Genomic DNA, 18,612 nt, shown 5'->3' on the forward strand with positions numbered 1-18,612 from the left:
GCTCCTTGGATATGGCACTTTTCAGGTATGTTTGTTTATCTTCCTAGAACCACAACCAACCCATCAGGTGCAACCCATACTTTGCCCAAACTGTACTCCATGACCTCCTGACTGTAATCTTAATCCTGCATTCTGACCAATTCACCATGGTGTCAATAACCAGCCCACCTCATACCTTTTCATCTGTACTATCTTTCTAACTTGAATACATACATCTGTTCATTGGGTTAACAAGAGTATAGCATAGTTTGCTTGCATTTTGAATACAAGCTTTCTAGATGTTGCAAGTCTGGAAGGCGTGTTCTACTGCTGTCTTTAAATGAGCTGTTATTCTGTGAGGGCCCTGTCCAAAAACAATCCCTACTCCCTAGACACTTGTAGATCTGAAAAGTGTGCTTTAGATAAGCAATATGCCAAAAGGTCCACATGGGTGCTGCAACTACTACCTTTTGTACTTTCCAGTGATTTCAGATCTACACAAGAATCTAGGGCAGGTTTCTGGTCAGGGCCTTAAACTAACACAGCGGCATCCATTTTTGTACTAATGGCCCTTGAGGAAGATATACTGTATTTCTTCTGGTCATTATGTGCCTACAATGGTGCAATTCTAAAATGGAGTCTGATGTATAGGCCTCTCCCCCTAGGTACAGTGTATTGCTTTTGCACCCTCTTGTGGACAAGATGAACACACAGGCATTCAAGGTTTTATTGTACAACCACATTTGCAAAGCACCAGGAGTCAGATGTTAAGACACCAATTCTATGACTGGATATCATGACACATTGACAAATCATTTACTCATTCATTTCATTAAAACAGCATGTTTATTGGTCTTAAAAAATAAAAAATAAACTAAAAAGTTTTACTATTTCATTTTCACTAATAGAAACAGTACGGAAGCACAGTCTTTGAGCATTTTTAGAGCTCTTCAAGTATGTTCATTCAGTTCATAGATTAATAATTTGTCTCTGCACGGGCAGAGCCAACAGGACAGGGGGAGGCCGGTTGGCCAAGAGGGTGGGGCGGGGTGGGCCTTCTTAAGTTTAGTGCCTTCCAGCATGGCACCCTGGTCCAATTAGGCCAAGCATTGCAAACTCGGCACATCCAACAGAAACATATCAGGAAACCATCACTTCGTTGATTCATTGATGAGCATATTTGTTTCCATAGCAATGTAGTTGGTCTGAGAGTGTCAAAGGAGGCTGCTGTCCAATTCTCTACCCTTCTTCCCGAAATGTGCACTCGTTCACTTCCCTCATGCATTTAAAAGCATAGAATTAGATTAAGCAAGGGTTAGAGGGAGTTTCCACGATATTTCTTACACCAGCCCACCATCAAAATCAATCAGGGAAAATGAACGAGTGTACTTCGGGGAGAATCAAACAGCAGCCAGAGATTTTGTGAAATGGGTTAAGACTTGGAGGATTAAAGAGAGAGAGAAACATGGAAGAGAGAACAATAGATTAGACAGATAGCAGAGGGAGATGTTATGGTTAGAGAGAGAAAAGGAAATAAAATAACAAGGGGGACAGGGATGTGCATTAGTATAAATGCCAGGTCATTACCATCCAAACCCAGTCATGAGCGAGAGCACGCGCGCGAGAGAGAGAGCTCTCAATCATCTGAATTAAAAAGAGCAAATATATTAAGAAACAATATCAACTGAATTAACTCTAAACAGTAACTCAGCAATAACATTTCTCCAGTGGGGAAACAACAACAAAAGTCTTCCACATGTAAACAAATCCACTCATTGAAGAGAGATATCAAGTGTGCAGTTCTCTCGACTCCTCTTTTTTCAGCTATACCTCCCCTCCCCGACCCTCTTTGAGCTCGCTCAAAACACTTGGGGCAGTGTACTTGCACTTGAGGCAGTGTATGGGTTAATCCCCTCCCTCTCTTCATGTCTGGCCCCGCCCCTCTGTCTCCTCATCATTAAGAGAGCCCCCCCCTGCAGGTCATCTGGGGTGCAGTAGGAAGCGATCCAGGTACTGCGAGATGGCGTCCCAGTTCCTCCAGAGGAAGGCAAGGAGGATGACGAGGAGCAGTGTAGAGAATGTGCGGCTGCGTGTCTTCATCAGGGGCACCACACAGTTGGCCACTGTGGAGACAAACACCAGCAAGACAGCCATGACAGCCAGCAGCACGTTGATGAGTTTGCCCAAGAGAGTCCGCGCTGTGGCATTCTCTAGGCCTTCCAGCTGCACCACCTGCTGTTGCTGCTGCTGGAGCTCCATCTTAGAGATTCGCGTTTGGCAGGCCTCCAGCGCCTCCTACAGGAGCAAGGGGGAGGGGGAGACACGGTTACTAAGAGCCCTGGTCACACACACATCACAAACAATAAAACACTCAAAAGGCACACAACTACAATACAAGGATGAGCAGATTACTTCAATGAACATGAAGATATTCAGACTAAGAATGCTCTTTACTTTAGGGGATGGGACAGACCTGAATGTCTCTGGCTCTTTCATAGGATTGGTAGGCAATCTTCTCCTCCATGCTGGCCAACTCCTGTTTTAGGTTCAGGATCTCATTCTGGTGCAGCTCTGTTAAGTCATTAAGTTGCTCCTCCAAACGTTCACACCTTAAAACACACAGAAGTCAGGTACCAAATCAAGACTTGAGGGTGTTGTTGAAATATACGCATCATTGACTCTGTCTATTCTTTCTAGTAAGTGTATTTTGTACTTGGAAGGTTTGGCTTCAGCCCCCAGGTTACCTATATCGTTCCTCCTGCAAAGCCTGCATGATCATGGAGTAGTCCCTCTGATAGTGGGACTTCAGGTTGTCAAAAGACTCCTCCAGTCGACTCTGGTTATCTCGGAGTTCTTGGACCTCGTGGAGGAGTGTGTCAAAGCCCGAACTCTGAGCTTGCTCCAGGGTATTGCCCTTAGAGCTGGGGGGACCACCAGGGGCCCCTGTGGTGCTGTTGGCCCCTGCAGAGCCCGATGTGGCACTAGAGCAGTCATCTTCACTGCCATATTTGGGGCTGGACTGCAGTTGGCCTCCCCCCAGGGTCCTTGCTCCCCCAGCACCCATACTCTTGTCTCCTTGGGGGTCATCCATGGAGTCCTTGAGGTTGGAGATGTTGTCTGCACTGCCAAACTTGTTCCGGATGAGGGAGGCGATCTCTCTGGGCTTGGACACAACAGCCACACCTGCAGAATGTGTGGCCTGGGAAAAGCTGGAGAGGCCACCTGTCACCTGTTAGGAAGCAGAGTTTAAGGGGACCAGTGAAGAAGCTAATGACAGGAGATAAACAAATGATGTAGGCAGTGTGCTGATCACTCTGAAAAGGACAGATTGCTAACATCATGAATTGTATCCTTTATAGTTAACAGCAGGAGTTGCATGACAGTAGAAATAAGAGATGAAAGTAAAGGAGAGTACTTTCCAAGCCTATATAGCTTGGAAATTACATACATAGCTTACATAGCTGTAAGGACAGCACTGAAACACAATTTTGGTTTTCAAAGTGACAGACAGTGCATACCTTTGCCCCAACATCTTTGAGGCCCTGGTGCATGTCTCGCAGCACATCTTTGGGCTGGCGCGGGATACCGTTGTGCTCCACCTCGCACAGCTTACGGTGGTAGTGCTCCAGCTTCCTCTGCAGCTGCTGGATGGTCTGGGCCGACTTCTGATTCTTCTTCTCAAACACCTGTTTGATGCGTGCGCTCTGCTGCTTATCTGCGTTGTTGGCCAGTTTGAGGTACTCGGCCACATTGTCGTCACGCGCTGTCTGTTCAATCTTGATCTGCTCAGTGAGCTTGAGGATCTTCTGTTGTAGTTGGGCAATGGCCTGTTTTGTACGCTGGGGGTCTGGGGTGCTGTCCACTGCATCCATCCCATACCCGTCAGCACCATAGGAGAGGGCATTAGGCGACACGGCAAGGCCCGACCCGTCATAACGATCCAGCTGACGGGAAGAAAAGGAGAGGGAGGGAAAAAGAGGGAACAGAGGGAGAATGGGAAAGAAAGGACAGTCAAAATTATGTGTTGAAATGGGCGAGAAGGTTAATGAATAGTAGAAAAGATGAGAAAAGACAAAAAAAAACTGCTGTTGGCTTTTAAAAGAGGGGCGGAGGGGAGGCTATTGATACTCTCTCCACTCTTAAAATGACAGACTGTGTTGAGTCACTCAACCACAGCACAGTCAAGACTACTCTAGTAGTCTGATAGCTGCTCTTGTAATGGAAGTTAATAACACAGGGTGATTACCGTCTGGAGTTGGCGTAACAGTTTACCCTCATCCTGCAGTCAGATTTACAAACATACTGCTTAAAAGCTTGGTGGTGTCATCAAGCGTTGTGAGAGGACTTGAAGGGGTATGCACGTTGCATGCATGAGGTAGCCTTTATCACAGATACATGGCACGAATTGAAGGGGTACTGAACCAATTGTCTACTAGTAGTATAGTATGATACGCTAACTGAGATCATTTAATAGAATAATGTTTATTTCCATACAATGTACAGAATGTTGAATTTAAGGAACACCAGTGAGGATACCAGTAAGGATAATTCTGAAACCCAAAGAGCCAGCGATGTCAGGGAACAAGCCACTACTCGAACTTTTTGCTTGCAAGGGTTTACTGACCTGAAGTATACTCAGAGACAGCGACAGCTAAATTTAGAAAGGCTTAGAGCACATACTGTAGTGACCAACCACACAGGCCATCTTTGACCTGCCAGCACCGACAGCTCAATTATCCACTTACTTATTTATTCAGTCATTTCCAACGATAGCAAGTGTTAGTTCATTATTATTAGCTATTTAAAAATCTAAAATCAATATGTGAATTACATTGTCATGAAACACTGGTATGGAAGTTGTTAAATCCGACTGTATTTGAGTTGCATTTTCATTGAGATATAGGTTTTTGGAGTAGGTTGTTTTTCGATTTTAATAAAAAATAAAAAAATAACTTTCATTTACATAACCGAAGCACGCAAACACAGCACCTAAGCAACATATATTTCAGTGTTATTGGGTCGTGTTATAATTTGAGGGCATGCACAGTTTTGAACACAGAATTACATGTTGCTTAGCTGTTGCGCACTTACGTTTGTATACTTGGGTTGGGTATAAATTAGGCCTTTCATATTCTGTTGGCTGGTTCCTAAGGAGCCGCCTAAGTGAAGGGCCTTGTGAAGACTCACCCGGTCAGGCTCCTCAGTGGAGTGGTACCCAGAGGTCAGCAGCATGTCAGCCAGGGCTGGGCTGCTGGGCGTGTCTGTGGTAGAGGAGGAGCGTGGGCGGCCAGCCTGCAGCAGCACCTCATGGGTACTGCGGCGGTGAATCTGAGGGCTGCCTTTCTGGGGGGGTTCCCCGCCCCCCCCCGCCTTGCTGCGGCGGCTCTGCAGGCTGGTCCCTCGCTTCATCATGGGGGGCGCGCCTCGGATCTGCTGCAGCACACGGCTCAGAGCTGCAGGAGGAGCGGAAGCAGCGTGGGGGTCAGAGTCCGGAGGAGGAGCCGAGGGGGCTAAGGCTTCCCCAACCTCTGGCCCTGCATCAGAGGGCTCAGGGGCGGGGGCACCCGTGGAGGAGGAGGCGGCATCGTGTGGGGAGACAGAAGAGCGCCGGCGCTGCGGCTGGAAGAGCTGCTTCAGGCCGTGACCCAGCGCACCCATGTTTTCCAGGGCATTGTGGGTGATTTTAGACAGGCCATGCTCTGACTCCGACGCCCTCCTGCCGACCTCCGGCTCCGCTCGGCCTCCCATGTCCGGCTCCTCAGGACTTTGCTCACTACTGCCCTGATCCATCAGGGGCGCCAGGCTCACAGGGAGGGTCAACTTGGGGGTGCGGGGGTCTAGCTACGCCCCGCCGCCACACCCCCTATGAGAGGCGGGTTCAAAGCCGGGAAGCAGGGGGATGGCGCTCAGATGGGCCCTGTGAGCGTACATGCATCTGCGTATTGGCTCAAAGTCATGCTCGTCTAACACAGAAGGAAAATAAAATGGATTATGACATGCAGCAGTAAATGATGGACATAATAAACAGCAGAATAAAAAAAATTACCAAGCAGCAGCTATTGGGTTGGCTTTGAGACATGTGGAGTCTTGACTTCATATTTAACTCTTATGTTTCTTATTACTTTTGTCCAAATAAATGTTTATGTTCTGTAAAATTTTATATTTCTGTAATAAATGTATCCAGATAGCAATAATAAGAATTGATCCATTTGGGCCAAACCACAATGTCTCAGAGCCAATCCACTAACACAACAATACTAAACTATAAGAAAGCAGTCTACAGCAATGATGGATGTCAGGCAAAAATATTATTACATTTCCAAAAGCAATTTCTGAAATGCTGAAATTAGTATGTTTATTTAATTTTTCCATCGATGTTCATGAAATCATATTTCATCATTTTTCTATAGGCCATTAATGGGTTGGTTCATGATGTTTAAACGTATAGTCAGATAGTTCCTGACCTTGAAAGTAGTCTATGGGCCAAGAGAAACTTTAATCCATGGTTCAGATTCAAAGTTGTTTATATAGTCACTACTAACTTAACTTAAGCCACCGCTAACAAAAAAACAATGGGAGTGATGGGGGCTCAAAAATATTGTTCTACATTTGTGGCTTAATCACCTCAAAGTAACTTCCAACCATGTCAGACAGTTTTATTTGAGGTGATTGTAGCCGCAAATGTTGAACAAAAATGTTTTAGACCCATCACTCATATTGTTTTTTTGTTAGCAGTGGCTAAAGTTAGCTGAAGTTGGTAGAGGCAGTTAGCAGTTTAAACAACACTGAATCATGGATTCAAGTTTCTCCTGGCCATTGGACTACTTTCAAAGTACTGTAAGGGGCCATCTGACTATAAGTTGAAAAATTGTGAACCAACACTATAAACCCATTCAAGACAACATTTCAGAAAATATGTATTTAGTAAATGGGTAAAAAGATATCCCCTTAAGAATTTGGATGATGGTTAAAAGTACAAATAGTATGAAAGAAAGTAAGCAATGAATGGAGCACTACAATGTGAAGTGAATATCCTTTCAAATGGTCTTATCTGACAGTGCCCAAAGTTCCACCATGATTTCCTTACAAGCTTTGGTCTCAAAATCAAAACAAAAATGTGCAGGGGTGTGGCGTACAGGGCTACTCCAGAGCTTCTTTGGGTCAGGGTAGACGATTTAAGCTAAATAAAGACTCTCACTTATCAACAAGAGAGACGAGACGGATAGAAAGATGGAGGGGGGTGGGGGGGGGGGGAGAGAGAGGCAGCTTACCATCCGTCCAGCCTCTCCTCTTCTGACTTACAGCTCAGGGTCAGCTGCAGAGGAGGAAGTCAACATCAGATGAAAATGTAGTTGGAAGCAACTACATTCAAATAAACTATGCTTACAGACTCATGCTAAATTGCATTATGTAAAACCTATCAGAGAATCAGAGAGAAGTACACACATTAGGTCTCTTCATCGAATTCTAAAAGAAATTCTGACTCCTAAAGCTGCAGGATGAGCTGTCCAGCATCCAGACAGTGGAGATCTTTACTGCCTGATCAAAAATATGATCTAGGCCTTGCTACCTAATTAACTGTCTTTGAAGCCTTAACTACGAATGCGTGTTTCATAATAGTGCGTCCATATGTTTCAAAAATACTCAGAAGAACGTCTCTTGCATCATGGTCTAAAGCATAAGAGGTGGTAAGGGGTGCATCATGCACCATGAGTGTTGCAGTAAGTAGTAATGAGGGTCACACAACCTTCAGACAGGCTATCCACACTAATGGAGCCTCTGATGCAGTGATCCAAGAGCCTCAATGACAGACGGTGCAACCGTACCAATAATTGGGCAATTTGTCCAATCAGCACAAAACTAAAAAGAGGGAGACCAGTTACTGGTAACAGCACTCATGATGCCAGTGGTCCAGTGTCTCAACACTCACCAACAACAACAACAATCATGATACTAGGCTAATGTTTCCATCACATTAGGAGATAGTGCTCTGTCTGCAGTTTCTGCCATGCTATCCCTTTTCATCAATCTCATTTATTGATTAAATAATACCGGCAAAGCCAAAAACAGGATAGCAGAGTAGCACTAACAATGGAGAGAAGGTATCCCAGACTTAGATTGAAGTGTGGATTGAGAGATTGTTGATTTCTTGATTCCCCGACACCATAGCAAGTACACCAACATATTTTCTACCACAATACAGAGTCAGAATTATATTACACCTTTCCTAATCGCACTCACATAGAGCAGCCATGCAAACACACTTATGTTAACAGCTAACTGTACAGCATCAACAGTGCTACAATTAATCTACATATCTATTGCTGAAAAGCACTTAAATGCTAACCACAAACTCCTCACTTCGTCAACAAATTGAAAAGACTGGCTATATATAGGCCTATCTCCAGGCCAGATGTCAGTGTGTGAATACTGAGAACAACAGGTGAGAAGCGCACACTGACAGATACAGAGAGTGACATACATGTTTCACTGAGGCTTGAAGGTAATACAGAGCCAAAGTGATGAGTCTGACTGTGTTATGCATGCATTATTAAGCAGACAAACAGGAGTAACTCGAAGACTCAGCACAGCTACTGTTTGTCACCGTCAACAAGCCAGAAACAAAACATCTATGAACACCCTCTCCATCACAATCCGCTATAAGACTTAAAAACATGCAATAGGCGTAGGTCTGCATTTACAAATAGATTAATGCACTACTGTAGTTTATAATCTATGCCTGTACGGCATACAGACATTACAACTAAGATACACACACACATACAGTCTCTCATCCTCCTCTAGGGCACAGCATTTTCACTGTCTGAAGTGGGTCAGCCAACACTCGCCTCTCACTCTCTCTGCCCTGTGCATGCAGCCTTCCAAGGTCACACCAGCTAGTGTGTGGTGTTGTGTATCCGTCTACAGTCTTATACTGCCTGTGCCTACATTGATAAGACCCATGCACCACATTTAAGTATATTTATTTGTCTATTAGACCTAGTGCATACTACTTTCACATGGCATTTACAGCAAAGCTTTTTGTTAAAGCATAATGACTTGAAAGTGTGCAGTGTCAGCCGGAGTACTTTCTAAAGTATGAAACGCTAGCTTTTGTTTCTGTTAGCTTTTATGGTGAATAGGGAAGATGCAACTTGCCATTGGTCAGCTATTGGGACGCATACCTTCAGTCCTGATCATCCGCAGGCCTACTGTGATTTTTCTGCATTGAAAAAATGTATGGTAATTTCCAAATCCAATTCCTCTGAACACTCTCTCCAAACAAAATACAGCTGGGATGTCCTTCAAACGTCAACTATTTCCATGGACGTTTAAAAATATCACATGCTGCAATAGAAAGATGGAGAATAGTAAGAGCAGATTTTCAATTACATCTTTAGACTGACATGCATAGGAATACATTTGGTAGTATCAACAACAACACAGTGTCAGTATAATCAGTCACATTATCTAATGTCAACCTCTCAAGTTACTTTTACTACACATTGAGCAAATAAAAACTATATTCAGAGAGTTGTTGACATGAATAGGATTGTTTGGTGTGGGATGGGCGAAGCAACAGCTAAATAAAAAGCAATTATCAAGTCATCGAGTCGTAATCTCTGACTTTTAGATATTTAGGAATCAATAAATTGTCGTGTTTTTGTTTAACATAGGAGATATCTTTGCACTAGAATTATCAGCCTGTTAGCTAGTTAAATTAATCGGATAGCGTTAATCAGATCGAAGGCCCGTTGATAAATGTGCTTGTTACAGTGAGTCAGTGTGGTATTGTTTACACCCAAACAAGTGCACGCCAGCCCTGCTGTGTTGGAGAATAAAACCCATGCACGATTAACTAGCTAACATAGCTAGTCATAAACATATAGAGTTGTCCAGCAAGCTCTCAAGTAAATCTCTCTTCATGTTGAAGCAAAGAGTGGCTAGCTAGCTTAGGCTGAATGACAGACGCGCGGCTCAGGCTGTCACTCCAGCCAGTGTGGACACCACCACAACCAGTGCATCATCGCCGGTATCGGAATGAACTGTAGCTCATTTTAACAAGCTAGCTGGATGACGTTGACTATAACGTTAGCTATCGTTGTAAAATATCATCAGATACAGACACTGTACATTTAACCGGTCTAGCTAGGATAGCTAAAGCTAACATGATGTTGTACCAGTGCCGTGGGTTCGTGCAATTTATGCCACCGCACATCCCGCCGTTGCAGCAGAGTAGAATCGTGATAACGCAGGTCATAACAAGCTAACTCTAACTGTGTTATGCCAATGGCAGGGATGGATCTACCTACTTCAAACGAACACAGCCCACGTAGCTACAATATTTAGTTAACTTTAGTCAGCCTTAAGTTAATTATAGCTAGCTAACGCTAGCTACATGAGACACACCCAAGTCGTGTCCTTGGCTTGCTGAGATGTGGCAGGATACAGTCATCAGCTAGCTATATTAGCTAGTATGTGTGAGCTATATTCATAGTGATCTGAGGCGTAGGCGAAGGAGTCACATTGTCGGAAAATAATAATAAACATTTGGCCATACCGTGTAGTAACTAGTTAGCTGTTTGATAATCTACCCCCACCCCTAATTTGTTAACCCCGCTTGTTGACGTAGGGCTAGAGCCTGCCACAGTATAAATCGCTTGCACCCAGACAGCCATGTCTGTCTGGCTAGCTTGCTCAAACGTTAGCAAATGTTAGCAGGGTAGAACAGGTTGGTTGGCAGCTTAGTTGTCAGGTTGAACTAATGTTCATGAACAATACGTCTCTCTCGGAAAATATCTACAACGACAGAGGGACCAATCTTCTTAAAGCACTGCTGCTTTGGTTCATAAATCAAAACTGTAAGGCTTATTTACAGGTTTCAACTTACATGGACGCTGAGCGGATTGTGCTGATGACCGTTCATTTCTCCCGATGGATGGAACACTCCCACGATTACGTCAAAGAGCGTGTTCAACGTAGGTCGCGATGGGGGCAAAGGCATAGAAATTATGTGCACATCACTTTTTCTTTGACACTGACACAGACCGTAAAGAAAAACTCCATACAACACTGCTTACTTGCAAAGTGGCACAAACCAAAATATTTATGTTTTGAGTCATTTTTTACTACTACTCTTTCAAAAAAATAAAATTAATTCATGTAAATATGTTTTATGTAAACATTTTCTTACTGGTGGTACTAGTACTAGCTTTTCATGGACAATGTTGTACTCTGCACCTGGAAATGAGTTGGATGCGCATACATTGCTTTTAAACTGATTACACATCTCAAATTTGCTCATCCTGTGATATGCTATTTATCAGATATTATTATCCAAAGTGACACAATTGGCTACAATAAATGTTTAGCAGTTATAGTCCCAGCGAGAATCAAACCTACAACCTCAGTGTTGCTAGAGCCATGCTCTACCAACTGCCACAGGACATTCACTATGCGGCTCAGTAGGTACAGTAAGGCACTATCAAGGCTAAGGTTTTCAATCCCACTGGGACCATATATATATATAAATGTATGCACCCACTGTACTGCAAGTCATTATGGATAAAGTCTTACGAATGGCATATTACCATTACCATTATTAATCAATTCATATAGACTCATAATAACCTACCCCTAATCTGGGTTGAAAAGCAAAGCACAAAGTTGAACTTCCAGAAGGGGATAACATGCTACCATGATATCATTGTTCCAGGAAAATAGCACAAACACTGAATCTGGCCCTGAATAAGACCTGTGTACCAGAACAGTGCTGTACCCTATACCTTCGTAGCAGAAATTATTAGGGTAGGGCTCAGTGAATTTCACCCTCATTGCCTTTTCCTTGTTACAAAGTAGACCTCATGCATCGAGAGCCACACTCTATACACAACCAAAACAAAAGCAATATTTTGAGTATTTATTGTGCACATGGATCATGCTGACAAAATGCAGTAGTTACAATTTAAAAAGCATTTCAAACAAGATGCGCAACTTCACTTAACATTTAAGAACAAACAAGAGACAGTATATATCAATTGCATCAAAAATGATATTGCGGGAACATGGGGGGGGGGGGGGGGGTATTGCTGGAACTGATGGAGCTTAGCAGGGGGTGCAGCAGTGCCCTCAGTGGTAGTGGTCATCGAATGGGGGGGTTGCTGGGACAGGTTTAGGGAACATTAGGTTTTGTGGGGACACGGGGTATTGTGGGAACTGAGGGAGTTTAGTAGGGGGCGCAGCAGTGCCCTGGGTAGTAGTGGTCATCAGAGGGGCGGTTACTGGGACATGTTTAGGGAACATTGGGTATTGCAGAAACTGAGGATACTGAGCAGGGGGCACAGCAGGTGTTGCGACTGTAAGGATGGGTCTTGAAGGGCAGGAGATCTGAAGCTCCCCATCAGCTGAGAGCAGGGAGAGCAAATGCCCATCATCAGTTATTCACTGCCAGTTACACTTGTGACCACAAGATGGCAATATTGACTGTACCTTCATCTCCATGCAGGACCCATTGTAAAGGTGCTGTTAGAACTAGTCCTTCAGAGTATGAATCAAGGGTAAATCCACAATGCCCACAAACTGACCGAAGGGGCTCCCACATAGCAGACATTGAAAGACATTTTAAAAGTATGGTACATATCAAGACAGGCAAGACTTTCAGCTGTACTAGTGTTAATTATAGCAGTTCTACATCAGCCATAATTTAGCTGTGTTGAGGGCGAAAAATCCTACCTTTTGACAGCAAAAACTGTTGGAAATTAGCGATGGAGATGTACAATACAGGGTGCCGTTTGTAAAGTTGATTCACCCTTTTTACAGGCCTGTTATGCCAAGATTTAAAATCTGGTCAAAATAAATGTCTTTTAGTAGGTTTAATGTATATATATATAAATGTACTCAAGGACTTAACACCCAATGCGGTGATAAACACCTGCCGCTCATTAAGTAGGAGAAAGGTAGAAGTAGAAATATAATGTATAGAGCTGACACAATTATTTTGTAACAGACACTTTTGAAATATGTAGGCTATATTGGCCTGTAACATCATGTTGCAGGAGTCAGGATCCATATTTTTTTCTATCAATGAGATGTAAAAACATAGAACACATGATTAACATATATCATATTGTTTTAATAAAAAAAACAGCATTATATTTCTTTACATGTGCAGGCCTACAGTATTTAATTTCACCACAGTGAACATTAGCAGGAAATGTACAGACATGCATATGTTACTTGTGCTTCATGATAAATGTATTAAATACAATTGTCATTTAACACATATACATTATTAACAACAAATCAATGAGGTATCAGTGCAAATAATAATAAGAGCTAAAGAATAATAAAAAATAAAAAAATGTATTCCAAGTACCACTCAGGCTCCAGTGGTCCCACAGGGATTCTAGTATGTCGATATGTATGATTTTCTTTTCATTCTTGTTTTCCCCAAATCAAACATACAGTGGAGTGTTTATAAATGGGTCTGTTTCCTGGTCAATTGAGCTGTGTATAAACAATTGTGTCAATCCACCCTTTCAGATGGATGGAAAGTGGCATGCTTGTTTTCCATGTTGGCTGTCACTGACTGCTTAAAGGTCAGTAATGTCATCACCACTGGTAATACTGGACCGGTCATCCTCCTGAGAGATGCCCGAGATCCCTGGCTCAATCGCCCTATTTGGGCCCTCTCCTTGATGCTCACGGTTCAAGAATGGTGAGGGGATCTGATTAACGGTATCTTCCTTGGTTTGGAAATGGTCAGGAGATGCAGGGCTAGAGCCAGCGTCCAGTGCCCCCCTACAGCCAACATGAGTGGGAGAGGTAAGTGTGGTCACACTGCCTCCCAGTGAGATGTCTGTGTCCATATTGTGTGTCGTGGAAGGAGGTGGGGGTGAAAAGAGACTGCCCACCCCAAGTAGGTGTCCATAATGGAACGCATTGTCAATGCTGCGTCTGAGGTTGATTGGAGACAGGGGACGCATGTCAAACTCTATGAGGGAGAGGATGCACTCACGCTCACCCACTTGCTGCCATAGAACAACAGCCTGCGAATCACCGCTGCTGCTGCTAAACGGGCCAACCTTGTGGTCAAAGATGCCATCCCCCAGACTGTGGGTAATAGGGGGGCTGTCAAAGTTACTGATTATGGAGCTGTTAATGTCTGCTCTTGAGTGCTGCTGCCCTGCCCAGTTATTTGGCATAAGTTCTGCCCAGTTTTTCTCTGACTTCCTGAAAGGTCCTCCCCGCAAACGTTTTAAGACAGTCTCCCAAAATGATGCTCTCTCCACCCTTTTTAATCCCTCCAGCCTCCAGTGTCCAAGTTCACTCCTTGTGTGGCTCCTCTGGGGCCTCCAGAAGACCCAGAATCCCAGTGCAAGAAGAGAGAAGCCCCAAGCCAACTCAAGCACTCTGGCCCAGAACTGACCCAGCCACCAGCACCACCCAAATTGCCTCCAGTCACCAAGCAGCCCATAGAGCCAAAGCAGACTGTAGATTTGTAGGCCACAGCACAACACCCCCAGGAGGGCACACACTGCTGTTACCTGCCTAACACGCTCCTCAATCCTCTGAGGTTCCCCCCACTGGGGTATGGGGGTCCTGGTCCTGAGAAATGGGTGCAGATGGGAGAGTGACTGGATGAGAATTCCTAGGCAAAGGGGCAGACTCCAGCAGAGAGAGAGTGTCTGTAGCAGCACAGGGAGTGCAGGAGACATGGTTGAGGAGAGCAGGTCGGCCACCAGCAGCAGAGTGCAGTGCAGTGCAGCCAGACCCCCAACCACTGAAGGGCGCTGCAGTGCCAGGGGCAGTAGGTTCATGTTAATTCGTCGCAGTGCAGTCAGAGCCAAGGCAACCTGTGCCCACAGCAGCAGTGTCAGTGGCATGTTGTGGAGTGCTGTGAGGACAGGCCGAGACAGGATGCGACGTGTACCATACGGATCAATAAGAAGATGCAAAGCACGCAGGACACCGGTCAGCAGCAGAAGGCCATTGGCCAGGGTCAGGGAATCACAGAGGGGATGAAGCAGAGTAGACGTACCAACCATTCCTAAAACAGCCCCACCTGCTAGCAGCAGGAAGAGGCTAGCAGATCCAAAGACATGTAGCTCCCAGGCAAATGCCAGCGTGCGGCTCAGGTCCTCCCATAGCAGGCTGGTCCCATTAGGGCCTGTAGGGACTACACAGAGGCCCAAACCCAGAACACAGGGGCCTCCAGGTCGAGACAGTCCTTGATGTGTTATGGAGTTAAACACACCATAGTGGACAGGGGGTACAGGCCAGTGCTTATCTTTACCTAAAAGAGACAGAGAGACAGAAAGAGAGATTTTTTTTTTGTGTCTGTCATATATACAGTACCAGTCAAAAGTTTGGACACACCTTGCCAAGAGTGTGCAAAGCTGTCATCAAAGCAAAAGGTGGCTACTTTGAAGAATCTAAAATATAAAACATATTCTGGTTTGTTTAACACTTTTTTGTTTACTACATAATTCTATATGTGTTTCTTCATAGTTTTGATGTCTTCAATATTAATCTACAATGTAGAAATTAATAAAAAAATAAAGAAAAACCATTGAATGAGAAGGTGTGTCCAAACTTTTGACTGGTACTATATATATATATATATATATATATAGTACTAATACTATTGTGATGAAGTAAGTATATTTAAAGGAAGAGACTATGAACAAAGAAAACATCTTTCTTACCCATTACTTCATGTTGAATGGCAGTGTGTTCCACAGTAGGTGATGATGATGCTGATGACTCAGTGGTTTGTAAGTTACGAATGGGCTGGGTGTGCTCCTTTCCTAAAGTACAAAAGAGCATGCATTGAGAGGTAATGTAGATCAAAAATGCTTAATTTTTTTGTGATCAATTCTCATAAAACTGAATTATATACAGCCAACAGTTTCTATTGTCCTCTCACCTGTCTGAAACAGATTTTTATCTAAAGGTTCATTGTCACTAATTTCCTCAACCACTGTTGTCTGAGAGTCAGGTGACCTTGGATTGGCTTGGATTGGCGTGGAATGGAACTGTTCTATCTGATCAATCATAGAACTTTCTTGTAACACCTTGAGAGTGGCCTCCTCTGTCATTGTGTGTTTAGGGGATTGGTTTGAGTTTACTGGCACCTCCATCCCACCATCGATCAGATCCACATGCGACACTGGCTGGATTGTTGGTGTGAGCTGGGGGGTTGTGACAGAGTGGTGGGAGGAGAAGAGGGGGTTTGAGTGTGGGATAGGATCAGAGTTGTTTGATGAGGGTGAGGTCTTGATCATGTGTCCTGGTGAGCAATGAAGTAGAACCAGCACCACAGAGAGAGATAAGGACCACTCCATTGCACAATGCAATATTAATTTGGCTATCACACCCTGAGACCTGCAGGAAGATAAAGACAAAAGTGAGTAAGATAGCTGCTATGTAGCGTAGTATTCCACTTTCAAGTGTTTTGTGGATAATTTTGCCAGCCATGACTCTATAGATACTCTATATATGAATAAGGGAGACTAGTGAGTTTCAGGTCAGGGGGTTTTCACAGTAAAGTACAGCCAGGTAATGGAGCTCTCTAGGAGAATTTTCAAGATGAGCAGTGGGTTGTAGATAATCATTTGTCAGGGTAAGCTGGGAGTAAAGTGTCAAACAGCTTCCCTGATCATTCATCTTGAGTGCCAATGCGATAAGAGGCAATACATCCCCTCTGTAATCCTGTGTGTGTGTGTGTGTGTGTGTGTGTGTGTGTGTGTGTGTGTGTGTGTGTGTGTGTGTGTGTGTGTGCGTGTGCGTGTGCGTGTGCGTGTGCATGTGCGTGTGTGGTGGGTGTGTGCGTGCCTGCGAGCATGCTGTGAATGTGTATGGGAGCGCAGGGTGGAGTTGCGAGTACACACCTGTAGGTTGTTTGGCTCAGTAAGAGCAAAAACAGAGCAGTCAACAGCTGCAAGAGGTCTGATCTCTCAGGGTTTGGAAATATTCCCTTTGGGTCACAGAGAGCCTGTGTGTCTTTGTTAGGTCGCCATCATTTAGTGTTATTACATGTTATATAGGCGAAATGTATAGATGTCTTTTATTTTTTTGGAATAAATCCATAAGCAATGTGAATATGCTACACATGCAAAGGGGAAAAATTATAATAAAAAAAGACTGCACTTGTCTAGGACTACATGATTCTTTCAAGCTATACGCCTTTTGACAGGTCCCAAAAACAATTATTGATGTCAATAATCTATCTCAAACTGCAGGCGTAAAAATACCTACCCCGGCTGCTGGCGCTCACTAGCAGCAGCACACGGACTCTTTCTAATATTAATATATTTATTTATTTATTTTTTATTCAATTTTAATTATTATTCTTTTATTTTTTACATTTGAGAGTTGTTATAATTTCTAACTCACAAATACAATTAAATCTGGAAACACTTTTACCACCAAGATACTCACAAAAGTACCTTAGTTTCCTCCACGTGCAAATCTGTCTCTCCTCACTGATGATAATGGACATTAAGATTCACATCAAACTATGGTACAAACCGAGATGGGAGCTGCCTCCCCCCTGCATAAAAACACAACATATAGGCCTTGACAGTCTGTCTCTGGTTTGAACTAAGTTGATTTTAGATCATTCTATCATGTGATTTAAATGCGATTGAATTTTAAAGAAAATACAAATTAATATCAATTCATAGAGGGGGGGGACTCCCGGATCCTAGGCTACTGTTTATTATTTCCCCGAATGTGTGCTAATCCTATAAACATGCATGAAGGTATGGCTCATCCTCAGTAAAAAGTAAAAAATAAATAAATAAATAATCAAGTCTTAAATCCATGTTATTGTTGTCATATCAAACTGCGTAGAATTGGTAGGTGCTTATAAATCTTGTATGTAGAATTGCATTAAATGCGCTTACAGAAGACCACATTTTGGAGAGATGACTAATCCTCAAAAATGAAAAGCACTCACAGAAATATATATTTTTCAAATGTTATTGTCATATCAAAATGTATTTTCTGGGGGAGGACCCCAAGACCCCCTGCCAAATTTGTGTTCAGTATATAAATTGTATCACCGTGAGTCGTCACTGTCAGACTTGATACACCAACTAATATAGTATACTGTCTCTTCAGATATTTATGGTCACCGTCTTACTAAATTCAAAGTAATAACATGATCTTTTGCCTATACCTTACTTTGTAAACATCATGACATAAGCACATGTTAAACATATCTTTCACACATCTTTCTCTGCACTTTCAAATTGTCTATCTCAATGCATACAAAGTGGATAGGTGTACTAAGTGTGCCTTTTATAAAGTTAGAGTCATAATTCAGTAACAGGTAATGTGTCCACAACCTCTCTCACACAAACAATGACAGCTGCTTCAATAAAGCAATTACTTTAACCCCTTTACCAGATTCAAAATGACAATTGTGACCTACCTGTGATTCTTTGATCTTTACTGTGTGATTGGGTAACAGAGATGCACCTTTTTCTCCTAGTGATCGCCAGGGTCAAGTAGCAGCGGGAAGCCGCCTTATTTCACATGTAGAAGCCAGCCAATGAAGTTCATATTCAGTAACGGTTGCGCTCACTGGATTTATTAGAGTGACGCTCAGAATCTCCATTTCAAGCT

General features: G+C 43.5%; 2 protein-coding genes across 2 annotated transcripts; both read right to left on the bottom strand.

Moving 5' to 3' along the window:
* Nucleotides 1-739: 739 nt before the first annotated feature.
* On the bottom strand, nucleotides 740-10,920 carry tmcc1b (transmembrane and coiled-coil domain family 1b). Its single transcript, XM_083668446.1, has 8 exons — nucleotides 10,871-10,920; nucleotides 9,165-9,327; nucleotides 7,251-7,294; nucleotides 5,167-5,942; nucleotides 3,498-3,923; nucleotides 2,724-3,208; nucleotides 2,453-2,588; nucleotides 740-2,274 (listed from the first exon to the last, which is right to left on the bottom strand). Exons 4-8 carry the CDS (start codon nucleotides 5,767-5,769, stop codon nucleotides 1,960-1,962), a joined length of 1,965 nt encoding a protein of 654 aa, XP_083524572.1. The 5' UTR covers nucleotides 5,770-5,942; nucleotides 7,251-7,294; nucleotides 9,165-9,327; nucleotides 10,871-10,920; the 3' UTR covers nucleotides 740-1,959.
* Nucleotides 10,921-12,108: 1,188 nt separating this feature from the next.
* On the bottom strand, nucleotides 12,109-16,265 carry LOC310803010 (proline-rich transmembrane protein 3; the record flags this gene model as incomplete). The annotated part of the gene is made up of 4 exons (XM_083667647.1): nucleotides 12,109-12,383; nucleotides 13,595-15,274; nucleotides 15,687-15,788; nucleotides 16,127-16,265. 4 exons carry the CDS (start codon nucleotides 16,263-16,265, stop codon nucleotides 12,109-12,111), a joined length of 2,196 nt encoding a protein of 731 aa, XP_083523773.1.
* Between the last annotated feature and the right edge of the window lie 2,347 nt (nucleotides 16,266-18,612).

The sequence above is a fragment of the Argentina silus genome, assembly GCF_951799395.1.
Source record: "Argentina silus genome assembly, chromosome: 4".
Lineage (NCBI taxonomy): Eukaryota > Metazoa > Chordata > Actinopteri > Argentiniformes > Argentinidae > Argentina > Argentina silus.

What these genes read in the sequence shown, in the direction of transcription:
- tmcc1b (XM_083668446.1), bottom strand. Translation starts at nt 5,769, where the DNA reads ATGGATCAGGGCAGTAGTGAGCAAAGTCCTGAGGAGCCGGACATGGGA. An exon ending in TTGCAGGAGGAACGATATAG is followed by an intron (nt 2,589 to 2,723) that starts GTAACCTGGGGG and finishes GTGTGTTTTAAG; the next exon opens with GTGTGAACGTTTGGAGGAGC. An exon ending in AAAGAGCCAGAGACATTCAG is followed by an intron (nt 2,275 to 2,452) that starts GTCTGTCCCATC and finishes TTGCTCCTGTAG; the next exon opens with GAGGCGCTGGAGGCCTGCCA.